The sequence below is a fragment of the Leptonychotes weddellii genome, chromosome 10, assembly GCF_054177405.1.
Source record: "Leptonychotes weddellii isolate Sample4059 chromosome 10, ASM5417740v2, whole genome shotgun sequence".
Taxonomy (NCBI): Eukaryota; Metazoa; Chordata; class Mammalia; order Carnivora; family Phocidae; genus Leptonychotes; species Leptonychotes weddellii.
This window is the reverse complement of record NC_138378.1, coordinates 75037740-75065655: the sequence shown is the minus strand read 5'-3', so window position 1 is coordinate 75065655 and position 27916 is coordinate 75037740. Positions and strand designations below refer to the sequence as shown.

The 27916-nt window shown below is 46.4% G+C and overlaps 1 protein-coding gene and 1 pseudogene across 1 annotated transcript in view; one reads left to right on the top strand and one right to left on the bottom strand.

Annotated features, from left to right (window-relative positions):
- Nucleotides 1-27916, top strand: part of ANTXR1 (ANTXR cell adhesion molecule 1) — a 185634-nt gene that overhangs the window by 124242 nt on the left and 33476 nt on the right. The window contains exon 17 of the mRNA XM_081797283.1: nucleotides 10209-10289. Within this exon, the coding sequence (XP_081653409.1) occupies nucleotides 10209-10289 (81 nt within the window). The remainder of the gene's footprint in view (nucleotides 1-10208; nucleotides 10290-27916) is intronic.
- On the bottom strand, nucleotides 3831-4674 carry LOC115939777 (large ribosomal subunit protein eL42-like; annotated as a pseudogene).

Genomic DNA, 27916 nt, shown 5'->3' with positions numbered 1-27916 from the left:
AACCCCAGAAGTAACCCCAGAAGGACTAGGAGTCCAGAGCCTGGGGCAGTAACCCCAGAAGTAACCCCAGAAGGACTAGGAGTCCAGAGCCTGGGGTAGCAACCCCAGAAGATGACTGTAAATTTCTACAATAGCTCACGACTTCATTGGCAGGCAGTTCCACTATCTCACAAAAATGGCAGCATTCTCCTTGAAGCCTTACCTCTCTTCCTCTTGCCGTAACACAAGCCCATTCCTCTTTATCCAACTCTTCTGCCAGCCTTTCAGGGGTTGGCCATGCAGCTAGGACTCACTCTTCCTGGCTGTGAGCAAAACCCCTTTTTTTCCTCCACTATCTTTCTTCCCCTCCACAGCTCCAGAACATAAACCTCTTTGGCTTCTTAGGAAGTGTAAGCCATAGAAGGTAGTTAATGCTTCCTGAAGGCTTCTCTTCTCTTCCTCTTGTTCTTCCACTACCTCTATACTCCAAACAGAAACTGGCCCAATTCCAAGGCCGCAAGTGAAAGACCCCGGGTTAAGAGCCAGGTCTCATCACATATCTGCCACGCATGCACCCACACAGCCTTACCCCTCTTCCAATGAAAGCGAAAATAATACTCATCATTCACTAAGTTATTTGCTCATCTTAGAGAGCAGCCCTTGTCCTATGAAATCAATAGAAATAACCATTTTGAACAATGGAGTGAAATGTCGTTGGTGGTTTTCTCTTCTCAGCCAAGCTAGCTCATGTTCACACTAACAGCACTGTATTTTCATTTTGGTTTGCTGTGCTTAAAGCAAGGAGATTCTTCTTCAATATAAGTTCCCCCCCCCACCCCGCCCCCTCGGGGCAATAGCTTGAATTCTGGAAAGATGTGGGCGAAACGTAGCTTGCTTGCCTAACAGCTGTTTGCTTCTAATTATTTTCTCACGCAGAACATGCAGTGGCGTGCATGCGTGTGCAGACAGGAAGGAGCCAAGCAGAGTCTCCGAGATGAACAAGAAAGGGAATTTTCTATTATGTCGTTTTTAGGAATCTGTACCTTCTGATTAACATGACATACTTGGTTATAGCCAGGTTTTCATTTCTGTAATCTTGGATTTGGAAAGAACACTAATTCGGTTTGAAGAACCCAATTTCTGCTCAAGAGCATGTTATTTCTCTGCTAACTGGTGGTTTAGGACTGAGATTTATGAAATAAATAGGGATAGAGAACGACTAGATTTAGAAATATAAAAACATTCCCAACACCCACTTGGAATTAGTTCAGTTCAACAAGTCGTGCTGAGTACTGCCAGATACTGAGCATACAGAGGTTCTCAAGCCTGGGTGAGTAGCAGAGTTATCCTGAGAGCTTCAAAAATACAGATTCCCAGGCGTAATGACTTAGCATCTCACAAAAGGCTTTCAAAGGCACACGGGCCATCACCACTTGCTCACTTTTTCTCATCCAGTGAAACTCCTTCCCCCTCCCCCCATGCCTCCTTTTTAACATCCAAACTCCCTAAGCCATACCCCTCTGTTGCCCCCAGTTACTCTTCCGTCCACAGCCCCTGCTCTTGGGCCTCCTCCTTAGTCATTGTGTTCACCTGCTGGTTCTCATAGTATGGTCCCTAGACCAGCAGCAGCAACATCCCCTAGGAACTTACTAGAAATGCACATTCTCAGGCCCAACCCAGATCTACTAAATCAATGACTTTGGGGGTGGGGCCCAGCAATCTGGAATTGAACAAGCCCGGTTAAGAAATTGTCACCGAAGGTTCCAGCTGGGCTTCCGTAGGAGGCTCCCTGAGGACCTGTCTTGGCACTTGGCCAAGAGACATGACCACACCTCAGCGATTTGCCAGAAGTCTCAGCCTCCAGTCTGCCTCCTGCTGGTGGGGCAGCTCAAGCGAACGCCTGCTCGGCTTACTCTATACAATAGCCCGCCGGTGTGATTGCTCATGCTTGAGTCTTCTCCCCACCAGATTGGACCCCTGGAGGCACCAGTTATGCTTACCTCATATTTAGCCTCTGCTAGACAGCACAGTGCCTGGCCCAGCGTAGGGACTCCAGCGTCTCTTGTTAAAGAGCTGACACATAGGATTAATTATTAATGCTGCTGGTTAGACTATCTCCTGCGACACACACCGATCACTTTGGCACCGTCAGTCCGAAGAAGGTGACATTCTTCTTGCCATCTCCTTGAGGAGAGGAGAGAAAAAGAAGTCATCTTATGTGTTCCCAGGCCAGGTGGTCGAGGGAACGGCAGGAACAAGGAGGTTTCAGAATAGAAGCCCAGAAAGGAATTCAAAAGTAAAATTGTCTATCTTTCCAGAAGGGCAGACTTGCTACCAGAACTTCTGCGTTCATACTGTTGAACCAGTTTCATGCTCCGTGATGAGCCCCATCTTAGCCACAGCACCTGTAGACATCACTGGGCCTTGGAAAAACATTTAGCCTCACGTAGGACCATAAACTCTGCTTCCCTTTCCTGAGCCCTCTCACTGGATTTGTCATGGTCTTGGTGGGAAACAGAAGCACACTCAAGAGGGTTGAACTTCTGGCGAGGGCAGAGTTAAGGGAACTCACAGAGATGGCCAGGCGTACAGGGACTAGCAACAGTGGGAGCAGGTGCACCCCTGGGCCTAAAGGACAAGGAGGAGAGATGGTGTCATTGGAGCCGGTGGCCAGAAGGGGCCATCCACTGGGAGCTGTGGCCATAGAGAGGGAATCAGCAATCTAAATCTGCCCTACCACCTGTTTTTATATGGCCCACAGACTAAGAGTGGTTTTCCTTATTTTTAAATGGTTATGTAAGTTCTTATATAATATCCTAGAGTTTGTCTCTTGAGCTAGAAAGCCTAGAATATTTACTCTTTGGCCCTTTACGGAAAGTGTTTGCAGATCCCTATCCTATAAGAACACAGCCACTGAAGAGGGCAGGGGGTCAGGGAGGAAACGGAATGAATGCCCCCACCTCTCCCTCATCTTGCCCTCATCTCCTCCGGTACCACCTACTAGCCAAACTGAAGGAAACCAGATGATGTTATCTGTAGAGGTCAGGCTTCTAGGGCATAGAGCTGGGAAGGCAGAGAAAGGCAGAGGATGGGGGGCAGGCAGCTCAAGGAGAGTGACCAGTCTACTCTCTGCCCCCCACTATGAATAGGGACAATACTCCCACCTAGTGCAAAACTTTTAAGAGACACTGGGAAGACTCTTAGTTCCCCCAATGAAAGTAGTCAGAATCATATACATCTTTAAATGTATTGCATTTGACTCACTCTTTTCATCATCTTATGAAATAGATATGAGGAGCAGAGAAGCAGGTGACTGCTTTTGCTATGCAAACCCAGTGGGGACTCAGCAAGAGAAGAAGTCCACAATGGGCTTCTCTCCAACATTCCCCAGTCTAATTTAGGGCACTGACCACAGCAGCCACACTTCACCCTTTCCTCATTCCAGGTTCATGACCAGGAAATTTTCCGATATTTGGCCTTAATTTGCCTGTGCTCAGCTTTCACCCCCTGGATTGACAGCACCCCATGCTTCTCATTAAATTGGGACTGACTATTTCAGACAAGTTAAGTAATGCCCAGATAGATGGCCTCCAGATAGATTAAAACCAGGACAGTTTTCAGGTTTGCTGGAAGGCTTGCAGCCTTTAGAGAAACCATTTTCTCCCTTTCCAGTAGCTCCTCCACATGACTGGAAATGACAGAAATGATAGCCAAAGGACAGAAGCCAGACCCTGGATGGCCAGGCAGACCGGCTGTTCTTTGCAAGAGAGCCAGACGGTGAAGGGGCAGAGTCAGCCCGTACTACTCGCAGGGCCTGGGAGGGGGTGGTCTTCTGTTCGTTTTCTGTCAGGTCAGCCTTCATCCCTGGCTTAAAGCACCTTGACCTTGTAATCAAGCAGCATTTAGTCATGAGACTGTACTGGATGGAGCTGTATGTAGCCCAGGAAGACACAGCGAAGCCTAAGTGTTGTCAGATGGGCTGCTAATGTTGAACAGACTTTTTTTGTCCCTCTCTGGCTACTTTTTATAATAGCTCCACACTTTTTTTTTAATTGATGGCACTAGTTTATTTCCCTCTTAAAAATCCAACTGCAACCAAATGAGGTGAACATAACCTCAAGATTTTATTGTCTTCATAATATTAACAAAGTATGAAGTTTAGAACTGGATCACTCGCCCCTTTCTCTTCTTATCTCCTCCCAGTCCAAAATGCTTGCATCTCTTAATAGCCAGCATTCTCTTAGATCTGCAATTGGGCTCAACACATTCAAGCCTCGGCACAATCTTCTTTGTAGTTTTAGCCTTTTTCCAGAAAATTGGCTTAGTCTGCCCACCATAGCCACTCTGCTTCCTGTCATAATGCAGCTTTCCCTGGGCATAAAGAGAATCTTTGCCCTTCTTGTACTGTGTCACTTTGTGGGGCTGGTCCTTGCCACACTTCTTGCAGAAAGGTTTTAGGAACATTCACCATGTTTGCGAGAGCGCTATTGGCATGGAAAGAAAGAGGCTGGGCTCCAAGCTTTTTTTAAACAATGACCAAAACTCAAAAACAGCAAATCAAAAAGTATCCTTTGTGAGTGTGTGTGACTGTGCATGTGTGTGTGTGTGTGTGTGTGTGTGTGTGTGTGTGAGAAAGAGAGTGTTTCCAACATTATTCATTCATTTATTTCATTTGAGGAGAAGCATGGGTCACAATATTTACCATATATTCTAAGGTGTAAGAATTCCAGTGTTAGTCTATAACAGCCCTATCGTTGGACTACCCTCAAAATTCTCAACCTCTGACTAATTTCCAAGCGCTAAGGCAGACAAACCAGAAGAGAAGACACAGCTGTTGCTTGGCCAAAATTTTAAAAAGGAGAGAAAAGGAAGCTCAGCCACAAACCCCAGGCACCGGGATGCTCTGAATGACGGTCGCACAAACATTCCTGGCCCTGTCTTGTTGTTTAGGAAGAAACAAAAACTAGAGTTGACATAGAGCTCCCAGTTTGCATGCCTTTGTGGATTCGAAGGTTGTCTGAGCCTGAGGAATAGTTTGGGAGGCTGGAATTGGTAAATTTCTCATTTTACAGTCAAGATGTGTCAACTTCCTATGAAAGAAAGCTATACTTAAATGTCAGCTCATATATTCTGACAGAGGGTCCTGAGGGTAATGGGAAGATCTCTGTTTCAGCTTCCCAGCAGCAGTTGGGTGTTTCTTCCAGGGAGGGACCAGTGTCTTGAAATGCATCCTATGGACAGGCCTGTGTATGATGGACACCCAAATCCGAGATAAACAGTGGAATCAACTCAAAGGCCCCTTCCTCCCCAGACTTTGGGTAAAGCCCAGGGACTGGTTGGAAAAAATCCCCTGAGGCCTTTCACGCCCCAAAGGGATATTATCAATAACCTCATTAGCTGTTGTCTTGAAATGACAGGCTTCTGCCCGCATTCAGAAAAATAAAAGCTCCAACAGCCTTTGTTACGCACTTCTCCTTGACCTCGGAGAGTAATTTTTTTATCCTCTTCTTGGTTATAAACACACTTATTCTAAAACTTACTCCAGCTCTTGCATAAAAGCTACCTGCTGTAGGAGCAGAACAAGGTGTTGGAAGTGTCAATTACCCAGATGGTTTCCTATGCCCCAGAGGTGGGACTTTGGGCTCATCTGTGGGACCACCAGAACTCAGAACCCCGGGAGTATGATTAGGACTAACTAACTAGTCTCACCTTGGCCAGAGGAGCCCAAGGACAGCAACTCACCCAGATGAAGCCCTCCCCTGGGTGAGACACATACCGTAAGTCGGGCCCAATTCCAAAGGCTTTCCATGCACTCGCTCCTTTATTTCTCACATCAACCCTCAGAAGTAGAAATTCCTACTACCCCCATTTACAGAGGGAAAAACTAAGGCACAGAGAGGTTAGATAACTTGCCTAAATTCATACTGCTAGTAAGATGTTTCTTGGTTTATTTTATTAACGGCAAAGCATCCATTCGAGCTAGCAATGAAACCCGCTATTAATCAAACAGGAGAGAGGACTGAGAGCCTGGAGGTAAAAGACCAATTAGGAAACTGTTCACAGGATGAGTGACAGATGACAAGGGCCTGGGCCAAGTGAGTAGCCATGGAGACTGTGGCGCAGAGTGGACAGAAAGCTGTGACAGGAGAGCTGTGACAGAGAGAATGTCCACGGGACACGGTTCAAGTTGGATAGGAGGAGTTGGCCAAGGGAGAGGATATGACAATGATTCTCTGGTGTCAAGCTTGCCCAGGGAGATATCGGAGGTGCCAGGAACCAAGCAGGGTATGCAAAAAGGGGAACGGGTTTGCGAAAGATCGTTCAGTTTTCTTTTCTTTTCTTTTTTAAAGATTTTATTTATTTATTTGAGAGAGAGAGAATGAGAGAGAGCACATGAGAGGGGGGAGGGTCAGAGGGAGAAGCAGACTCCCCGCCGAGCAGGGAGCCCGATGCGGGACTCGATCCAGGGATTCCAGGATCACGACCTGAGCCGAAGGCAGTCGCTTAACCGACTGAGCCACCCAGGCGCCCAATCGTTCAGTTTTCAATACCCGTGCTACATCTGCATTACAACTAAGATTTGGTAGGTAATTGGATCCGGAATTCAAGAGAGGACTAAGCTGAAGGTAGAATTTGTGAGCCATCAGCAGACAGATGGAAGCTGACCCCAGAGACTTGGTGAGAGGCCCCCAAGCGGGAGCACTCAGCCTGAAGGAGCGGCTGGGAGAGAGCTGAGGGGAGCACCAGGTAGAGGCTGAAAAGGACTAAGCCGAGAGGTAGGAAGGAGCACTGAGGCCAAGGGAGAGTGTGCAGAAGGGAGAGGCCCAGTGCATCAGATCTCAGAATTGAGTAAAATGAGGCCCAGCAGTGGCCAAGGCATTTGGCACTTGGGATCCGTGGGTGGCCTGAGCAGGTGCAGCTTTGGTGGAGTGTTGTGGCCACCAAACATTGCCAGAGAGGCCAGACAATGGCAGGCTGGAGGGTGATGAGAAGGGTGGCCCAAAGGAAGGGGGGAAGGGGGTGGAGGAGCAGAGAATGGAGGACTGGTAAAGTTCACATTATTGGATTCTTACACTCTGTATTACGTTCTTTTATGTCTTTCTACAGAGCCTCCCAGATGATCATTTTAACAACTTTCCCATGATCATAGATAACCTTTAATGAATACTTTCTGTGAGACGAGTATCTATTCCAGTATCTAACTGTAGGCCTTGTAACAAGCTTATACGGTAGATGGTACCATTGTGGTCCATTTTAAAGATGAGAAAGGTGAGGCTTAGGGAGACGAACCAGCTTGCCTGAGGCTGCAGACCTGGGAGGGGCAGACCCAGAATACAAACTCAGGCTGTCTGAATCTTCCCTTTGTGCTTAAGTATCACACTGGGACCCACTGCCACCAGAAAACCTGACTTACTACCGATTCTCGTGGTATGACACATCTAGGTGGTCTCTGCTCTTTTGCTCTGCGTGTAGCTTTAGCTTTAAGTTTCTGCAAATATTCCTCCAGCCCCATCTTATTGCTCCTTGTGTGTGAAGCAGTTGAGTGATTAGCACACAGAACACTGTGGGTGGGCTGATTTGCAAAGACAAATACTGGGTGTCCCCCAAAATAGGGAAAGAAAAGAGGCATTCGTCCAGGAAACCCACCTGGTTTTATCCTGAAATATAAATGCTTATCCCAAGGAACCTTAAAGGAAAACATTTAACTGATGATTGAAATGGTTTAACACAGAAAACCATGCTGAACACAGCAGCAGTCCCATCCAGCTTTCTAAAGTCATTTCAGAATATTTTTAGAGGCTTCGTAAATACCTTGCCAAAAGAGATGAGAAACATGACACTTAGCAAGACAAAATTTAACCCACAAGAACTTGTGCAAGAGTTGATAGAGGTTCAAGAGCAGATTTTTTTTTTATTTGAATATAACCCACCAGAAAACAATGTCAGAACATGAAGTCTTCAGGATGATATTCTTAAATTGGTGTTTCCGCTATAAAAGCTTTGTGTCAAGCAACTTGAAGGGCTCTGGACTTCCCCAGCCTTTCGAAACCATCCTGTAGAGACCTCTTCCAGCTGACAGCCTTCAAACATGCCTCACTGACACCCCAGTAGGAAGTACAGTTTGGCCCAGTATATACCTATGTGTGCGTTGTGTGCGCACACAAACACCCACCAGTACACACACCCAGACACATTTAACTGATACGAATTTGTCACAAAACAAGTTATCTTCACCACGTGCAAGTGACTCAAGTATTTTCTTTCCTCTTCTATTTTATTTCTTAAACTTTCTGGTCCTAATACACAAAATTGTTTCATGAGGGCTTGAAGAGTTGCAACCAAGGGTTTAGAAACCCTATTATAAAGGATGTAAGTTCAAGTACTCCAGCCAGAAGGCATGCATGAGGAAGAATCTATGGTTGGTATAATAGAAAATATATGAGCTTTGGAATTACACAGCCATGGGGTCCAATCGCACCTCTCCAATTTACAAGCTGTGTGCCTAGGCAAATTAGTTGTTAGTCTGACCTTCCGTTTCCTCTCCATAATTCTTTTGGACTTTGGCCGAAGACCCTTGTGAAAGCACCTAGCCCAGCAATTAGAAGCACTGAATTCAGTCATTCATCCAACTAATATTTACTGAGCACGAGGGGCGCCTGGGTGGCTCAGTCGTTAAGTGTCTGCCTTCGGCTCAGGTCATGATCCCAGGGTCCTGGGATCGAGTCCCACATCGGGCTCCCTGCCCGGCAGGGAGTCTCCTTCTCCCTCTCCCACTCCCCCTGCTTGTGTTCCTGCTCTTGCTATCTCTCTCTCTGTCAAATAAATAAAATCTTTAAAAAAAAAAAAAATACTGAGCACGAGATGCTCTGCTAGGGCTGGGTGGACAGCAATTGACAAACCCAGCGACACCACTGCTTTCATGGAGTTGACATTCTGGTTGGCAGAGACAGACAATAGGCAAATAAACATAGAATATGTCAGGGATTAATAAGGGCTCTGTTAGTTTCCTATTGCTGCTGTAACAAGCTACCACTAACTTCGTAACTTAACACAGATGTATTATTTTACAGTTCTGGAGGTCAGAAGCCCAAAATTGGTCTCACTGGGCTAAAATCAAGGCGAGGCCAGGGCTGCATCTCTTTTGGAGGCTCTAGGAGAGAATCCGTCTCCTGTCTTTTTGAGAGTCTAGAGGCTACCCACACTCATTGGTTTCTGGCCCCCCTTCCTCTCCAAAGCAACTGTGAGTTGAACCTTTCTCACAGGTATCACTCTGACTCTCCATCTGTTGACACAACTTCTCTGATCCTGACCCTCCTGCTCTATTAAGGATCCACACGGTTACATTGGGTCCACCTGTATAATCCAGGATAATCTCCCCATCTCAAGATCCTTAACTTAATCACATTTGCAAAGTCCTTTCTGCCCTGGAAGGTAATATATTAAGGGTTAATAGCGCAAAGCTAAATAAATGTCATTATTTCCTTTTAGTATTTACAGCAGGGGAAATCAGCCTCATTCAGCACGGCTAGGGAACGAGAATGGCCAGAGGCAGTAGACTCCCGTCACCACACACTGAAAACTTCAGCACTCACAGACCCACTCTTCTCAGATTCAACCCATTACCTACACCTCCAAAGGGGTTGTGATTTGGGGCAATGTGGGATGTTTGGTCATCTGTCCCTCGAGCCTGGGATCCCTGAGCAAGTCATAGGTGCTGAGTGAGCCTAGGGGACAACCAGGGATCTGCATCCCCGGGGACTTTCATTGATCTTGCTCCACTGACAATTCTGTATAGTAATTTTCCTGAATTTGTCATCATTGCTTCATTTGTGAACTCTGGACATTAAGTGGGCAGAAGAAACTTCAGTGAAAGTTGAAAAGTTAGACTTGTGGTGTGAGGATATGCCCAGAAACATGGTAAAAGCAAAAATTGAGAGCCTAAATGAGCTTCTCTGTGTTTGCAAGTTTGGGGCTGCCCCCAAGTCTCAGGTGTATGTACCCCGCATGAGCATCAGAGCCTTCTGTTATGGGTCTCTTCTCCTCCTATGTTCCTGCAGGCCCCTGAACTTAGGGCCTGGAGAGTCACTTAGCCTGTTACAACTACATTGCTGGTGGTATGTTGTTCACATGACTGAAGAAGCATGGAAAGTTCTACATGTCTGTGCTGGCCACTCCTCTGGTTTCATTTGTAATCTTGGTGCATTTGTTTTTGTTTTTGTCTTTTTCAGGGAAAACTGGATGCCTTGTGGGTCTTACTAAGGAAAGGATATGATCGTGTGTCTGTGATGCGTCCACAGCCAGGAGACACGGTAGGATTCATTAATGGTGTCACACACACATTGTTTCTCTCTCTCCCTCTGACTTCGTTGAACTAGAATAACTCCAGATATATCCAGCTGTTATTTTATTTTGTGAGAAATCAGATAGTAATTTTAAAAACTCTAGTTTCTATAAGACCTCGAGTGTTGACCTGTTTTTTCTAGAAAGGATCTTGACAGAAATAAGTTGAGTTAAACTTCCTAGGACTTGAGCTTCTTAATTTATGGGTACAGTGAGTGAAAGAGGCCTAGACTGTGCCAGGAGAGAGGCCTGCTGCTCTCCAGCAGCCGTGGCCAGTGATGACCAGTGATGACCAACAAGATGCCAGAGCCACAAGATGGGGTGAGGAAATGGGGGCCACAGAAAACTCCCACCATCTTCCAGCAGATATTGGACCCAGTTGTTTAAGACCTCAGGAGGGCCTTCTGCCCTGGTGAGGATTTGCCCTAAAATGGTCAGGGCCAAGCTTGGAATGTCTCCAACTAAGAGGACGAAGAAAGGGAAGAGCCAGCAGAGACCCTTAGAAACCATCTGGCTCATCTTCATTGTATCAATGAGAAAATGGAGGACAAGAGAAGCTGAGTAACTTGTTCTGTTCACATAGTAACAATGCTCGAAACAACGCCAGTTCTGCCGAAATCACACTATTGCTCTGTCTTCTTGTAAGAACTCGTCTCTCGTCCCTAGATTTTATAACAAAGCTTGGGACCAACTTCTCCCTCAACTATCAGCAAATTACATCTTCCGTCCACTACTCTGGGATCAGACACATTAACCCAAAAGCAAATAAAGGTGTCTGACTTGGAACTCCTTTCAGATTAGGTAAAGAACTTCCTTCTTGGTGGGAAAACTCCAGGCAAGTTACTTAACCTCTCTGAACTTCATCTTTATAAAGTAGATGATACTTTGGCTGGTTGGGGAAGGTATTGTTTGTAAAGAATTTGGTCCAGTGGTGAACACATAGTATGCTCAATCAATGGCAAATATAATTGTGATTATTTACTTTGTGTTTTTCTACTATCTGCAAAGGGCTGATGCAGAAATTCAAAGCATATTGCAATTGATGTGTATCAGGTGCACCCACTTGTTTACCCTGCTCACTCTTTGACACGGCACAACTCATAAAATGCAAGAGCACAGCCTATTAGGCCCCTCTTCCTATGCACCTGGTGACAATGGGTGGTTTGTGGCTGAGGGGGTTTGGTCTAAAGTTTCATAGCAGGGGCAATTAGCTGTTCCTGGTTGTGGCAGGGACAGCAGGCAAGTATGATGTGAAAGAAACCAGGTCATATAAATGCGGAGCTGACTTGGCTCTCGTGGCACATGGAATTCGTAGTTTAGCTGTGAAAGTCTGTAAGAACACACTGTGATGGCAAATGTTAAAGTACAAACTCTACAGTTAACAGAAATGAGCCTAGGCCGTAAACTTTGTAAACTCAGGGTGGTTATTTGGCCTTATTAATTATACATCTGTTTTCCGTGGAAAATGAAGTTTTTTTTAGCATGCATGAGACTCAGCTAACAGATTAAGAGAAAAAACAGTAAGATACCTAAACTCAGTTTCAGCAGTACTATTTTTTGTGACAGAATATGCTGGTCTTGACAAGCCCGTTTTCTGCAGAGCACCTGGAAACATCTCTGCTAAGATTTATTAACATTCCATCCCCCACTGACTGGTTTGGCAGAAACAAATTCATAAGCTGAGTCAACCTGAGAAGTCGTAGGCGATAGTGTCATGGATAAGATACAAGAACCAACACTGCTTGTCATGAAAAGGCCAAAGGGATAAATCCAACAACCATGGAATGCAAACTGATGGAATGTCCTCTAATGAATCACACCTAAACTGAATCTCCTAGTTGCGAATTTTGAATGGAAGTTTGCATTAACATTTGAAGATGTGCTCTACTCTTCTGAGAAACACAGTACCGCCTTAAAGTTTCATTCTCCGATCACACAAAATAATAGATTGGAAGTACAGAAGGTCTAAGAGTTAGGATACATTTGACCATATTCTCAGAGATGTCCCAAATGGATTATTGTCCCGCCTACTTTAAATGGGCTTGCTTTATAGAAATCCTGATAAAATTTTAAGACACACGGGAGAAACAGATGCCGAGAATTGTGTCCTTATAGTCATGACCATGGCCCCAGACATCTTGATGTACACATGGGTTACCTGAGAAAGGCCAGAGAATAGGTAGGAAGAGCACTTCACAGCTGCCTTGTGGCGACTCAGGAAAGAGTTCCAGGGGAGGGAGGACATGTTTGTCTACATGCTTATTCCTTTTTGTTTTTGCATAACTTCAGGAGACTCGCTACAGATCTGCATCACTTACCCGGTGATGACTCTGTCAGAATTCCTTAGCACTGATTTATGGGGCTGACCACATTTTCCATAAACTCAAAATGACTACATCCAGGCATGTGCTCGTGAACAAGAGTCACAGGTTCTGGATTTTTCCTTTAAAACAAAAACAAAAACAAACATCACCTAATTACATTCTCCGTCACATTCTGAATTGTTTCAAACACATGTTGACCTCACAGAAACCTGGCGGTTCTTCCTTCTCCGTTCCTGTCTGCCCCATCCTCCCCACAGTTAACCCACCCCAGCCCTGCAGATGCAGACAGGGGCCCACCAACAGAGCCTTTGAGGCTGCCTGCCCAAAGGGCTGAGTGCCTCCAGCCTCCACCGCAGAGTTGAGGAGCCTGCAGAGGCCCAAGCCCAGAGCCACACCCTTCCCTGGGACTGGCGCCCACCACCTCAGAGCTGTCCAAGCCCCAGGTCAGGGAAAACATGAATGGGACCACAGCAGGAGACAAGAGCTTCCAGTCTACCATCACCCTGGGGTGGGCTCACAGTCCTATTGTTCCTTGGTACCAACCAGGAAAGCCCTGGGCCAATATATAAGAGAAAGTGCCAGAAGAAACCACTTAAGTAACAAACCAGCAACACATCTGATCCTAAAATATAAAAGAGTTCACTAAGCATATGATACCCTTTGCTGAAACCATCCCCCTGCCTCCAATATATAGCTATGCTCCGCTTTTTCTAAAACACATATCTCAGCGTGACATTCTGAGGCTTCAGACTTGCAAAGACCGGGAAAAAGACCCCCAGAATAGCTTGATTTAGAAAGAACCCCCTAATTTTAAATGCAGGGATATATGGGAACTTCAGAGATCAGGGTTCATGGAATCCAGTGGTTTTTAATCTGGTTGCACATTGTGATCACCTGGGGAGGTTTAAAACACGGGGGGTAGGGGGGCATCTGGTGGCTCAGTTGATTGAGTGTCCAACTCTTGGTTTTGGCTCAGGACATGATCTCAGGGTGGTGGGATCGAGCCCTGCAGCAGGCTCCATGCTCAGTGGGGAATTTGCTGAAGATTCTCTCCCTCCCTCTCCTGTCCCTCTCCCTGCCCGTACTCACTCTCTCTCTGTGCAAAATAAATAAATAAATCTTAAAAAAAAAAAAAAACACTGACCCCGGGATCCCACCCCAAAGGTTCTATTTCATTAATCTGGGATGAGGTCTGGACATTGGGATTTTAGAAGCTCCCCAAGTGGTTCTAACAGCAACCAGGGTTAAGAATCGGTGATCTGGTCCAATTCCCTATTTTTCATCCAAGGCAGCATCTTCTCTTTCCTTCTCCATCAATTTGATGGCAACTCTCCACACTCCTTCAGAACCCTACGTCTGTGTCTCGAAGGCATAAGGGAAATGGATGATTACTATCTCCAAGGGCTTTCACCAGGCCCTTTCCTACCAGGAAGATTAATATCGCTTCAGGCTGCTTACTGTTACTGCTTAGGGAAAAAGGATGGAAAAGAGGAACTATAACTCTGCCTCATATAGTTTTTCTCTGGATGGAATTCAGTCGATATATTGACCAGTCTAACCCCTCCCCAGTTGTTTTTACCTCGGCTTGGGCCATCCCCCTTCACGTGCTCTGGGAGGGACCCACTAGAATTGGATGTCTTCTTCGTTTTTAGCTCTTCTGTTTCTCCCAGATCTGACATCAGGAGGCTGGTACATTCCATTACTATCAGCAAGAACAAAAAACTCAGAGGCACACTGTGAGCTTGTTTTGCAAGGCCGGGCCTCCTTGCCATCAGAAAAGCCCCAGGAAACACACACACACGTAAATGTACATAAACAATGTTTGGAACTTATCTGAAGCTCAGCCCCAGAGGTTGTGAAATCCTCTCCTAGAGCCCCAGCCCCTGGTTGCTGTCTGTGCAGCTGTTTTCAATAAGGGAGTAAGGCAGGTCACATGGGCACCGAGTCACCCTACTGTGGCCGAAGCCAGAGTGAGCCGGGCAGGTTAGCTCAGAGCGCAGAGAGCGTGCTCAGCCCCGTCCTTCGAAAGCAGATGAGCCGCCGGTAACGAAAGCAACTCAGAGAATGTGTCTGGGCTCTGCCTCTTTCTCTCTGTTCTCCACTGTCCACATTCCCTCTATTACCTCTTTCTTCTTCCCTCTTTAACTGGGCTGCCTTCCCTCAAACATTCTTTGATCAAACATCTATTATGCTCCCACTAAGAACCCATCACGGGGCTGGGCAGTAGGGATACCGATTAGAATAGGACTGAATTTTGGCTTTGCGGAATTGAGTGTAGGACTTGGAAGAGAAGAGAGGGTCAGGCATTGTATTGACCGCAGATGGTTATGGAAGCACAAACCCATTCACAGTCATTTGGGGAATGACCATGATATCTATTTACAGAGCAGCAACTGAGGCTTAGTGTAGGTTATTAACTTTGCCAAGGGCACACTGCTGGTAATGTTACAGGATTTTTATTTCCCAAGTGCCCATGGTTCTTGGTCCCCCCACTTCAAAGAATGAAGAGGTAGACCAGAGGAAGAGCGGTGGGCAGCAAACACGTTTATCGAGCGATAGTGCAAAGCTCCCGGAGACGGTGGGGACCCAAGAGGGTTGCCGTTTTGGCGTTCAAATCTAGGGGGTTTTTTATAAGCTTTTTTACAGAACTATCTTGAGCAAGCTGAGTGGGGGGCCCCCTGTGGCTTGGCTGCTAAGGTGTGCCAATCAGGGCTTTGATCATGCACCTGCCTACCTACTGGGTTATTGTTCACGTGTTGATCGTCTTCTGGGCTCACATGTGGAGACGAACTGCCTCACCTGTGACAGTGACCGATGTTTTATGGTTAATTGTTCTGTCTCAGAATGTCTTGCAGAAGTCAGTTCTGCAGAAGCTGCCAGACAGGATGCTCCTGTGGTCTTGTCTAAGCTGTAAAACAGGATGCTAGTATGGTTTCGTCTTAGCATCCTGGCCCCCTGTTATCTTGTTGGGGACCCTGGCCCTGACTACCCAAGTGTCCAGCTAACTCCTAATAGCAAGGGGCATATCAGGGCCTTGAATCCAGGACTATCAGATACTAGGGACTCTTCAAGTCCTTCGTGCACTCAGCAGATACTTGCCGAGCATCTTCTGTGAGATGAGCTCTGTGTTTGTGCTGGCTGCTCCTGATTAATAAGCAGTGTCCTCGCCCTTGAAGAGCAGGGACAAACAGGCAAGTGTCCAAACATCGCCCGCGTGAAAGGCTGTGTGAGGGAGCGGAGCACATGAGGTGTGGGGGACACGCCCAGAAGGGGCATTTCACCAGACGGGAGTAGAAACCAGCTTCTAGGAGTGACATTTAAGCTGAGAGCAGAAGGAGAGTTGAGAAGGGAGGACATCCTAGAGAGAAGGAAGCTGGAGCAAGGACCCCAGGGTGGGCCTCTGGCTCCTTCCAGGAGACACAAGGAGTGGGGTATGGTGGAGGACAGAATGTGGGGCAGTGAGAGGAGACCCCGTGGGCTGTTGGTCATGGGAGCCCACTCCGAGGACAGCAGAGAGCAGCAGCAAGTGTTTTAAGCAGGGGCGTGATCCGCCCTGCGCTTTAGAGCAGTCCCACCGGCTGCAGCGCAGAGGTGGTGGCGGCGAGAGGGGGTGAGCAGAAGCAGCGGCAGGCCAGGGGGAGAGTCTGGGTCCCAGAGGTGCTGAGGAAACACAGCGACTGGACTTGGTAACTGCCTGGGTGGGGAGGCTGAGGGACCTCCAGAGTCTGGTGTGAGCCGGCAGTGACGCCACCAGGATTAGGGCAGGAAGAGGAGAGCTTTGCGAGGGAAGATGAGGACTGAGCCCCGGAAGTGGCACGCTCGAGGCACTGGGGGGCATCCAGGCAGAGCCGGCCAGGCACGGGCTAGGGACGTGCTCCCTCTCGGGGGCGTGCACCTGCCGGGTCCTGAGAGGGAGCTCCTCCTTAGAGTCTGTGCCCGAGACGCCCCACCAGCCGCGTGCCAGTCCTGGCCTGGGTCCGAGGCAGCTCTGCTTAGTGAGAGTTCTGAGCTGGAGGCAAAAACTGGGGAGTCGTCAGCATGGCAGTTTGTGCCTAATGTGAGTAGATGAGGAACCAGGGAGCCTGTGTAGACAGACAAGAGAAATAGGTTAAGCAGTGAATGCCGAGGGTCATGTCCTTCAAGTCATGGTGGGGAAAGAAGAAGGAAACTAAGAAAGACCAGCCAGAGAAAGAAAAGGTGCAACAGGAGAGCCTGGGGTCATGGAAACGGAGAGAGGAAGACACATCACTGAGGAGCGTGGAGTCAACAATGTCAAGTGATAGAAAATTTGGATGCACGCTGGCACTAGCCGTCTAATTAGCACTAAGAAGGTTATGGTGACCTTGGTGACCTTGGTGACCTAGGTTGAGAGGAATGATGGGGGCAGGAGGGAAGCTTCGTGGAAAATGGGAGGGGAGAGCCGAAACAGTGGCTGTGGGAGCCCTGGGGTTGAAACCGTGCGGGCTAGTGGTGGCCCCCATCATTTGAAAACAGAAAGCAACTAATTTCCTCCCAAGCACTGCTTTCGATACACTTTGGAAAACATTGCTCAGTCCAGTGGCTTCTCCCAGTGTGATCATCCTCTGCAACATTCTTGTCACCATTTCTCACGCTCACCAAAAATGTGTTTGCTTAGTTAATAGAGTTTTTGCCCTTATCTATAATTTCTTATCTTTTCTTTATTCAGTCGTGATCATACTGTATGTGATTTAGTATTGAATTCTTTCATTTAATTTAGTCATATAAGCAGAAGGGGGGAACAATTTTTTAAATCGCTTTGGTTCCTAGGCAATTAAGGTAATTAAAAATCACTGTTTGATGTGTGCTGATAAGACATTCCTTCCCGCATATTGGCAATTTTAAAGCAGATGCGTGTCTGTGTAAAGAAATAAACATTCCCGGGTGTCTGGGTGGCTCAGATGGTTAAGCATCTGCCTTCGGCTCAGGTCATGATCCCGGGGTCTTGGGATTGAGCCCCGCATCGGGCTCCCTGCTCAGCGGGGAGTCTGCTTCTCCCTCTGCCTCTGTCTCTCCACTGACGGGCCAGCCAGGTGCTGATCCTGTGGTTCCTACCAGTCATTTCCCTTCAAAGAGAAGCCTCTTGCATTTGAAACTCCTAACTTCAGTTTTCCTCTGAAGTTGCTTCATTGTGTCTCTAGTAAACTCCTCTGTTCTGACAACACTGATTGTTGAAAATAAAATGAACAGAGCAAACCCAAGAGCTGGAAATGTCTACCCCATTCGCTAAGCATGATCCTTGTCAACAAATGGCTACTGGGGCACCATGCCTCTGTGGAAAAGGCAGACAAGCATGAGACGTGGTCTTGACATCAGACAATGGACAGACTGGTTCAGGAGACGGAACAGATGGCCGTCAAGGTCTCTCCCTGGGCAGAGAGAGCTGAAGGGACTGACAGCAACAGAGAAAGGGCCATCACTGGCAGCCTGAGGGGACAGGAGGCCTCCACAGGGACAGGTAGGACTTGCCCTGGGCGGTGGAGGTAAGCTGGGACTTAGTCAAGCAGCCAGGGTGTGGAAGGGCTGAGGTAGCAGGTGTCCAAAACCAGGATGCAGCCCATTAAGTGCCTGTGGCCAACAACAATGAGAACACATCCCAGGCTGGAGAGGAGGGAGTATGCGGCCCCCCACCCTCCCGCCCAAGGCTGCAAGGTGCACATGAATGAGATTTCACCACCTTGATGGTCAGACTAAAAAGTACGGACCTAATTCTATAACCATTGCGAGCTAATCTTCATCTGGGATAAATGTTATTGTGCCAAAGTATATTGTATTTTAAGGAATTTTATCTCATACAAGTTTGACTAGATATTAATAGTGTTTTTAATTTATATGTACAATTGGGCCACAGATGTCTTGTCTTAGAGAGCCACCAGATGACAGTTGTCCTACCAAAGCTCAGGAACAATGGCTCTAATATGTTGGGAACCAGTTAATAGGCTGTTGCACTGACCCATGCGTGGATCAGGAGGCTTGAATTTAAATGGTGGCACAGGGAAGGGGAAGACAGAGATGGCTCTATCTGAAACTGGCTGCAGCATTGTGTGGAGAAAGAGATCAAGGGTTTTAGCATCGACAGACCCAAGTTAAATCCCAGTGCTACCTTGTGGCTTCAGTTAAGTTTCTCAGCCTTCCCTTTCCTCGAGCACAAAAGTGATCTAATAATCCCTACTTCTTTAGGTGTTGTCAGGATTCAATAAAATGGCAAATGCGAATAATTCAAGTACATGGGAGTTCATTTTCTTCCCTTCCTTCCCCCAGAAATTTGCAATCGATTTCAGGGAAGTTTGTTACATCTCAGCAAGAATAAAAACTTCTCCGAATTAGTCTCTTATGTTTAAATTAGGATTGACCAGGGGCGCCTGGGTGGCTCAGTCGTTAAGCGTCTGCCTTTGGCTCAGGTCATGATCCCAGAGTCCTGGGATCGAGCCCCGCATCGGGTACCCTGCTTTGCGGGGAGTCTGCTTCTCCCTCTCGCATTCCACCTGCTTGTGTTCCCTCTCTCGCTGCGTCTCTGTCAAAAAATAAATAAAAAATCTTTTAAAATAAATAAATAAATTAGCATTGACTTAAGAGAACCAAGTAATCTACAAATCGAAGTCTTTTTGTGAAGGTCAATCTTTTCTTGCCCAATAAACAGTAATTTTATATAGGCTTTTTACATTGAGGATCTTCAAAATTTCATCCATATCTAACACCAGCCTGGAAGTGCCCAGCAAATCTGGAGAGAAAGTCCAATTTGCTGGCCACTGACTCCTGACCTTTTTAACCTTTTGTAAGAGTAGATCATTTAAGAAAAAGAAAAGAAAAGCAAATTATAGGAAATGTTCCTAGAGGGTGTGATTTATTTTGGCAGAGTACCTTCCTTGGATATTTGAATTCTCAGTAGTATTTATTCAGTTCTCACCCTTGGAAATCTTTCCTTCACTGTCTCATTGGAGAGGGACATGAGTACTTAGAATTCTTGGCTTACTTTCCTGAATTTAAAAGAGAAAAAGTTCAAGACACTCTATGTCCCCAGCGAAAACCAAACTGTACCCAAAACATGCAAAGTTGACTGTTTTCAGAGAGAAGTCAAACCCAAAGTTGATGCTGCAAAATATACCATCCTGAGATTTTTTTTTTTTTTTTTTTTGGCACCAACTTCCTTCCCCACAGTCAGAGGTCTCTCTCAATAAATGGCTGTGCAAGCAGCTGATGTGGTTAAGGGCTCTCCCCTCCTTCCACTCCCTCTACCTCTCTCTTCCAGTCCCCCACAGTTTAACCCCCCTTTCTCCACACGTGTACACACTCACAAACCCATCATCGTCATCATCATCATCATCATTTTATACCTTCTCTTAGGACTTTCACATTTGAATTGCTTCATTTCCCAAACAGCTGCAGCAACAGAATGTCAAGTCCTGGTATCAAGTTGCAAATAGCAAACAGAGAAGTAAATACTAGAGGCTGAACAAGACAGGGCTGGCTGATAAAGACATCTCTGTTCAAATTCCCTGACCTCATTTTTTCCTCCCAAACAGAATCAGGATTGAGTGAGGCAGGGCTTGGTTCTAGAGTCAGAACTGCACCAAAGTACATAACATTTTAGGAAGTTTGCTACTTTGTTCAAACACGATGTTTATGTCTAGCCACTTGGCTGCCACCAGCCTGTCCCTGCAGCTGAGGACATTGGGAAAGATCATCTCCAGGGACAGTCTGCGACTCCACGATAGGCCACGGTTGAGAATCCTCCTAACCCCAGCTGATGGGGAGTTGTGCTCTGGCCAGAAGTGTGGGTTGAATCATAGATGGCAAAAGCTGACCTAGGAGATAGCTTTCCAGAATTCACGGTATGAGGAGGAGCCAGCCTCCTGTAGGACATCCAGCACTCCCAGATACATTTTCTTATTTTCTCCCTAGCACCACCTTACTTTCTCTCCTTTCTGCATCTTGGGAAGATGAGGCTCAGATAATTAGGCCCCTGCTCTGTTCAAGGTCACAAAGAGAATTAGTGGAAGTGTCAAGACGAGACCCCACCAGCCCTACACTGCCTGGCCGCCCTTCCATCCCCCACCCAGGCTGGGAGAGGAGGGTGGGGATCGTGAATGGGCTTGGTCTCTTGAAGAGAACATAAGACAAGATCCAATCTGGAAAGCAGAGCAAGTCCCTGTCACCCAACCACCTCCCTTTTTGTCCTCCTACCTCTCCCACCCCCCAACACCTTTCCATTTGTATCCTGCTCAAGGTGACATAACCACTAATGTCCTCCCACACTGGCCCACTCTCCTGCACAGTGTGCTGTGCTCCCAAAGTGTTTCATGCTCTTTGCCCTTCCTGATTCTACCTCTCCCTGCCTCCCCTTAGCCACCAACATCGTGCGTAGGCCAGAGAGCACCCACTCATTCCCCTATCGAGTCTTGAGCTCCTTCTCTATAGCAGGCACCAAGCTGTACAGCAGCGATTTAGCATGAATGAGGCGGGGTCCCTGCCCTTGTGGGGTGTACATCAGAGTAGTCAGGAAAGCACTGAGTTGTACTTGTTGTGATATGTGGTATGGAAGGGGGAGTTTGGGATTCCATGGGAGCATAGAGCAAGGAGCTGTAACCCAGACTAGAGGCTCAGGGAAGACTTACAAAAGCAGAGACCATTTGACTGAGCTCTTCTGGTGAAGTAAGGGATGAGCCCTTCTGGTTGGGAGGAACAGCATGTGTGAAGCCTCAGGTAGGAGAGGAACAGAAAGAGGACACCCAGGCTGACCTTGGAGAGAGGAGGGGGAAAGCAGTCTCACCCACATCCTGGCTCTGGCTTCTCCACCCTTTTGTCTGCTCCCATCTTTTGGGTACTCAGCACTCAGCTGCAGCCCCATTTTCTCCAAGACCCTCCACCAGTCCCAGCTCATTGTCTGGCCCCTCCTTCCACTGTGCTCACAGCGACTGCCAGGAAGTTCAGCACCTTTTTAGCTTAAAGTCAATACTGACTTTCCTTCCTGAATAAGCTGTGATTTTAGGAAAAAAACCATAGCGCTTTTTTTTTTTTTCTTTTTCTCTCATAGCACTGAGGACGTGGCTCAGTTTGTCTTCTTGTCCCAGGAATTGTCACTCTCTGCAACCCCCAGGTGATCACAGCTGTTTGTAAACTTTTATGATGTTCCCTTTGTAGGCACCTGCTTTTGCATTTTCCTAGTGGGCAAAGATGTCTCCATAAACCCTCTGCCTTTTAATGAAGAGAGAGTGTTCATACTGTCTTCTAGGAGCATCTTCCAGTAAAATGAGGCTTAATAAGGGTTATTAAAACATTATATTTTCATTACAATTGCATTCATACTTTTTGTCACCACCACTTATTAATAACTTTGACTTTTTAAAAACAGTTTAGGAGAAAAACAACTCTCTGACTTTACTAGTCTCACTTTACAAATCCATTCTTATGATACTTGCCTTAACATTTTTTCTTTTTGGCTAATACTATTGAGAGCAAAGTCGTGTTCTGAACCCACGATGCTAGCCGAGTTAGCTCCGGGGATGCTCACTCCTCTAGCATTCAGCACCTCTCTGCCTTCTTGTGCTTCCTCCCAACATCTGGATTGGGTTGCCCCATTGAAGAGCGTGGCCTCAGAGGCTGATGCCTAGGCTTTGGCCGCAGTCATGGGCATAATGACTTTTCAAGGCCTCTGACTGGAATACAAGCTCAAAACGGGAGTGAATCTTGAGTAAGCTTTTCCGCATTCTCTACCACTCACTGAAGGTGATATGTGATGGCAAATTCCTAAATGTCACAGAGTCTGGAAAAGTGTACATCATAACAGGTATCCATTCACCTTTAGTGGTACAACTAATAAAAGTGAGCCCACTGAAAATTCCACTGTGGGATCATCCGTGTTGCTGCACAAGACAATATACCACTTCTTTCTCTTTCTAGCAGGGAAAGTAGTTCTGCTTAAGAAAGGTGGAGTTTCCTCGACATGGAAGTAGAGAGAAATAGAAAGGAGACTGAGTGTCTTGTCCTTTGGTGGTGGGAGCAAGCTGACCAGAGTCCCTGAAGCCATTGCCTCGATGACCCCACCATATCTGTGGATCTAAGGGTGCTATGTGGTTCTCCAAAGATAGCCAAGGCATCTGCAGAACTGAGGCCACCTTCTGTGCTTGTAAACAGTAAGCACCCCTCTAAATGAAGAATAATTCCACGAGAGCTTGCCATAGCCCATGGTCCCCACTGCCCCCCATCAGCTGCACTAGGTTGTCCTACACCACATCCTCTGTTGGTGGCCTAACATTGCAGATATGTTTGCTAATGGATCAAAACAGCATCTCTTGGCAAACTTGGACTTTATAGATAATTGGCGTCAAGCCAACAACCCACATGTCCACAGTCCACACCAGGCCACTCGTGAGCAACATGGATGGAAGCTTCCAAAAGGTTTAAACTGCCCATGGGAAAATTCCAGTCTCATCTAACAGCACAGCTGTCCTTTCAGCTAACTATAGACTCTAATGCTGGACGGAGTATTCTGCCCCTCAGAGGATCATCCACGGCCAGGTTTTGATGCCTATCCTTTATAAAATCCACCTAATGCACCTCCAAACAGTCCAAGACTATATAATAGACTTAAGTGTCAAAGGAGAACAATAATCTTTGGATAACTTTATTCTGTAATAATTTTCTTGCTCTCTCCAGCCCGTTCTTTGAGGACATGTTTAGTTCTAATCCATCTCCAAGTTGACTTATTTTGTTTTTAATGGCAACACTTTGATTATTGAAATTCTCTAGCTTTGTAAACCATGGAACAAACTGTCCCTCCCTGAAGAAACACAGCTTCTCATAAATCTTCCCCAGAAACACCAGGGTTAGAGAAGAGAAACATGACTTGATTTTAAATGAGTAATCTTCCCAACTGTCACTTCTAAAAGATAGATAAATGCAGAGATGATAGACAGACAGACAGACAGATGCAGTTTAAACTATAGTTTTACATGCCTTTCATAGTCCATGGAGATGGGGGGGTCTGGGTGGCTCAGTCTGTTAAGCGTCTGCCTTCGGCTCAGGTCATGATCCTGGGATCGAGCCCCACATCGGGCTCCCTCCTCGGCGGGAAGCTCACTTCTCCCTCTCCCACTCCCCCTGCTTGTGTTCCCTCTCTCGCTGTCTCTCTCTCTGTGTCAAATAAATAAATAAAATCTTAAAAAAAAAAAAAAGTCCATGGAGATCAGAAGATAAAAAGTCACTCCATGACAGGAATTTAAAGTAAAGAATTTTCCTTAGGCTCTTCACAATCATGGAAGAGTAGACCAGGGCCTTCGTCCATGTGCAGAACACGAAGCAACTGGGTGGGATGACAAATGGAGTCCTACTTTTAAAAATTATTTGTAACCCCCCACCCTTTTCATCCCCACAAGTAGCAAGAGATGTTTTTTTTTTTTAAAGATTTTATTTATTTATTTATTTGACAGAGAGAGAGAGACAGCGAGAGCGGGAACACAAGCAAGGGGAATGGGAGAGGGAGAAGCAAGCTTCTTGCCGAGCAGGGAGCCCGATGTGGGACTCGATCCCAGGACCCTGGGATCATGACCTGAGCCGAAGGCAGACGCTTAACGACTGAGCCACCCAGGCGCCCACAAAAGATGTTTTTAGGTCGTAAATACCTCAAAGGTAGTCTAAAGCTATACTGTCCAGTAAGACACGTGTGGCTGTTAAGCGCTCGAAACGTGGCTGGTCAGAAATGAAATGAAATGCAGCAAGTGTAAAATAAACTCCGGATTTTCAAAGATGTAGTGTGAAAAACAAAAGAACACAAAATATCTTTTCAATAATTTTTATACTGATTATATGTTGAAACGATAACCTTCTGGACATACTGGGTTAAATAAGCTGTGTTAGTAAAATAAAGTGCACTTATTAAAATGCACTTCCCCTGTTTCTTTTCACTTTTCACACACGTGGCTACTAGAGAACTAAAAACTACCCGTGTGCTTTGCGTCCCGTTTCTACTGGACCGCACTGGTCTAGAGGACTGGCCTGGAAGACCCTTGTGAGGAAGGGGATGACATGACTTCCTACAGGCCCTGAGGCCTCCAACCATTTGTATTTTGTGGACACAATGAGAATTTCAGAAATTATTGGCATCCGCCTGCCCTTCCTGGTTTTCTACTGCGTCAGCTGTGACTGTGCCTTTCTGGGCCAGTCCCTGTCCCGAACTTTGTGTGCTTAGCCAGAAGTCTTGCCTGCTCCACACCAGCAAGTCAGGGTTTTGTTTGAAGCAACGACCTGCTTCTGGGTTGGGGTTTCATATGTAGAAGAGCAGCTCCCCACTATCATCCCAGAGAAGAAAGGGCTTGCAGCATTTAAAACTCTCTTCTAAGTATGTGGACCTTTATGGGATTATCTTCTCTAGCTTTGAAAAATTCCTAGAAAGCAAATAGTTTCCCCATCTTACCCGAATGCAAACCGACTTGACCTGAGCAATAATGATCACTAGTACCAGCCAAGAGCCATATAATTTGCAATTACTTTTAATGCATTTTTTCTGAAGACCCTTCGATGTAGGTGTTCTCGTTCCCATTTTACAAATGAGGAAATTGTCTTTATAGAGGACTTAAGAACTTAGCCTCTACAACTGGTAACTGAGAAAACTAGCATTTATTCATTCCTCATTTATTTATTTGTCAGTCTAAGCCTTGGTAAACCAGGGGCCATGGTGCTTTCATGGCATTTACACTCGGGGATTCCCAGCATCCTAGTACTGTACCAAGAACTCAAATACAGTTGTCCCCTCCTTGTCCGGGGGGGATGTTACAAAACCCCCAATAGATGCTGAAACCCCAGAGAGTACTCCCTATATATTCTATATATACCGTGCTTTTTCCTAAACTTACATCCTTATGATAAAGTTTAATTCATAAATTACACACAATAAGAGACCGACAACAATAATAAAATAAAACAATTATAACAATATACTGTAATAAAACTTCTGTGAATATGGTCTCTCTTCAAAACACCCTATCCGTACTTACCCTTCTTGTGATGAAGGAAGGGGATAAAATGCCTGTGTGATGAGATGAAGGGACGTGAATGACAGAGGCGTAGTGACACAGTGTTAGGCTACTATTTGCCTTCTGGCAATACGTCAGAAGGTCTGCTTTTGGAGCAGTGGTTGACTAGGGGCGGGGAACTGAGACCGTGGAAAGCGAAACCCCAGATAAGGAGGTCTCCTGGAGGGTGGCAGGATAGACGGAAAATGGATATCTTGCCTGCATGGTCAGAAAAGCCCTGTCTTTGGAGAGGTTGACATCGAAGGTGAGATCTGAATGACAAGAAGGAAGGGACCACGTCAAGATCAAAGGACAAACAACTGGTGCCAAGCCTACAAGGTGAGAGCGGGTGTGGCACGTTGGAGAGAGTCAGACGCCAGTGCCGGTCAGGTGTCATGGGAGGTGGATGGACAGTGAGGCCAGAGAGGAATGCAGGGGCCATGATGGGTGGAGCGTGTAAACGAGGAAAGGCATTTGGATTTCACTCTGGGTATATCATGAAGGACTCGCAGTGTGCAAGAGTAGCAGAGGAGGGGCATGGTCTTATTCATATGCTACAAAGACTGCCCTTGATGCCGTGGGAAGAATCCATTGTAGGGAGGCTAGAAGGGAAGCCAGGAGATCAGTGAGGAGGTGGTGCCAATAGTCCTGGGTGAGAGGCAGTGTAGAAGACGGAGTGGAAGTGACCAGGAGTGGATGGATTCTGGAAGTATTATGGAGATCTGGCCCATAAAACTGGGCGATGGATGCCTAACCTTTCTTTTGACCCGACTGTCCATGCAGCCCCCACCCCCAACCTCTTGCAATTCTCTTCCTAACACTCTGTGCTCTGGGAAATCTAATCCCCGTTCACCCAGTGGTGGCCTCTCAATAATGCCTGAAAACAGAATGAAACTCCAGCAGATGGCCATTGTTTATCACCCCATTGTTTTTGCTATGTTAATTCATTGTCCTGCCTGGCGGTTCCGTTAGCCTCTTCATGGCTCTTGTAGACCTTTAGAAACACATCCATGATGAATAATGAGGCCCCGCTATACTCCAGAATCACTTCAGTGGAAATAAAAGCAAAGTGATTCTATTCTTTCTATCTCATTTCGGGGCTAGCAGGAGAATGAGTCACTTGCACACTCACTTGCCCTGCTACCATTGGGAAGCTGAAGAGCAGGAGAAAGTAATGTTGTGTATGCTAGTCACGAGCAAAGGTACCAGGCACCCTGGGGCACAGCACAGGGCAGGCACTCCTGAGTAGGGGACAGAGGGGAGAGGAAAGGGAAATCGTATTTAAGAACCAGGTGGTATGTCATAAAGTGATTACTTGCTGCTGATAGTAAGACGGAGAAGAGCGAGATCACGAGTAGAGCGGGCAAGCCAGAGGCCCGGGTTGGTCCGAAAAGACTGCAGAGGAGAGGTATGACTTAAGCTTTTCCTTAAAGGATGCTCAGGCTTTGGCTAAACAAGGAAAAGCAGGAAGGATATGAGATCCAAAAGAGTTGTCCGTCAGCAAAAGTTTACATGTGCATGCATATGTATATGTAAATCCTCTGGCCAGTGAAAACATTTTCTTGGCATGTACATTGAGCTTTCATTAATACCCAAGGGCAATAAATGCTCTCAGTGGTGAGGAATGAAAACTCGCCCTTCTTCACCTACCAACACAGCCAGTCTCTTCCCAGGAAAACAGAGGGGGATCGACCGAGGTAGCAGGTGTTTGGCACATCTGCATACACTCCACAGCCACCCGTTCAGATGAGAGGGGAGTTTTTATTCCTTCATAACAATGAACTTCATTCCCTCCGAAACCTTCACTGGTTCCCACTGCCTGCCCACACAAGGTGTGTTTTGCTGAATGCTGACTGCTCATAGAAACAAATAAATTTGGAAAATGTTACACTTAACAATGTTAAACAGGGTTTTTTCCCTCTGTAGGACTTCAAAGATGTTTTAATAAACCAGTGTTCATTATTATCATGCAGGATTTCTCAAGCTTATGAATGCCTGATCTTTTTTTTTAATTTTTTATTTAAATTCAAGTTAGTTAACTGATCTGTTTTTATAGCACATCGTTTGGGACTAGTGTCCTATAGAAGGCACTCTGGGAAATGCTGGGCTTATCAGCATTTCCTCCATCACCCTCCACGTTTGGTCAGACCCTGCCTGCTTCTCCACAAGTCCTGACAAAGCAGACTGCCCTCTGAGGTACTGTTTCAGTTGACGTGCCTTATGTATCCCTATCTCTAGAGCTTT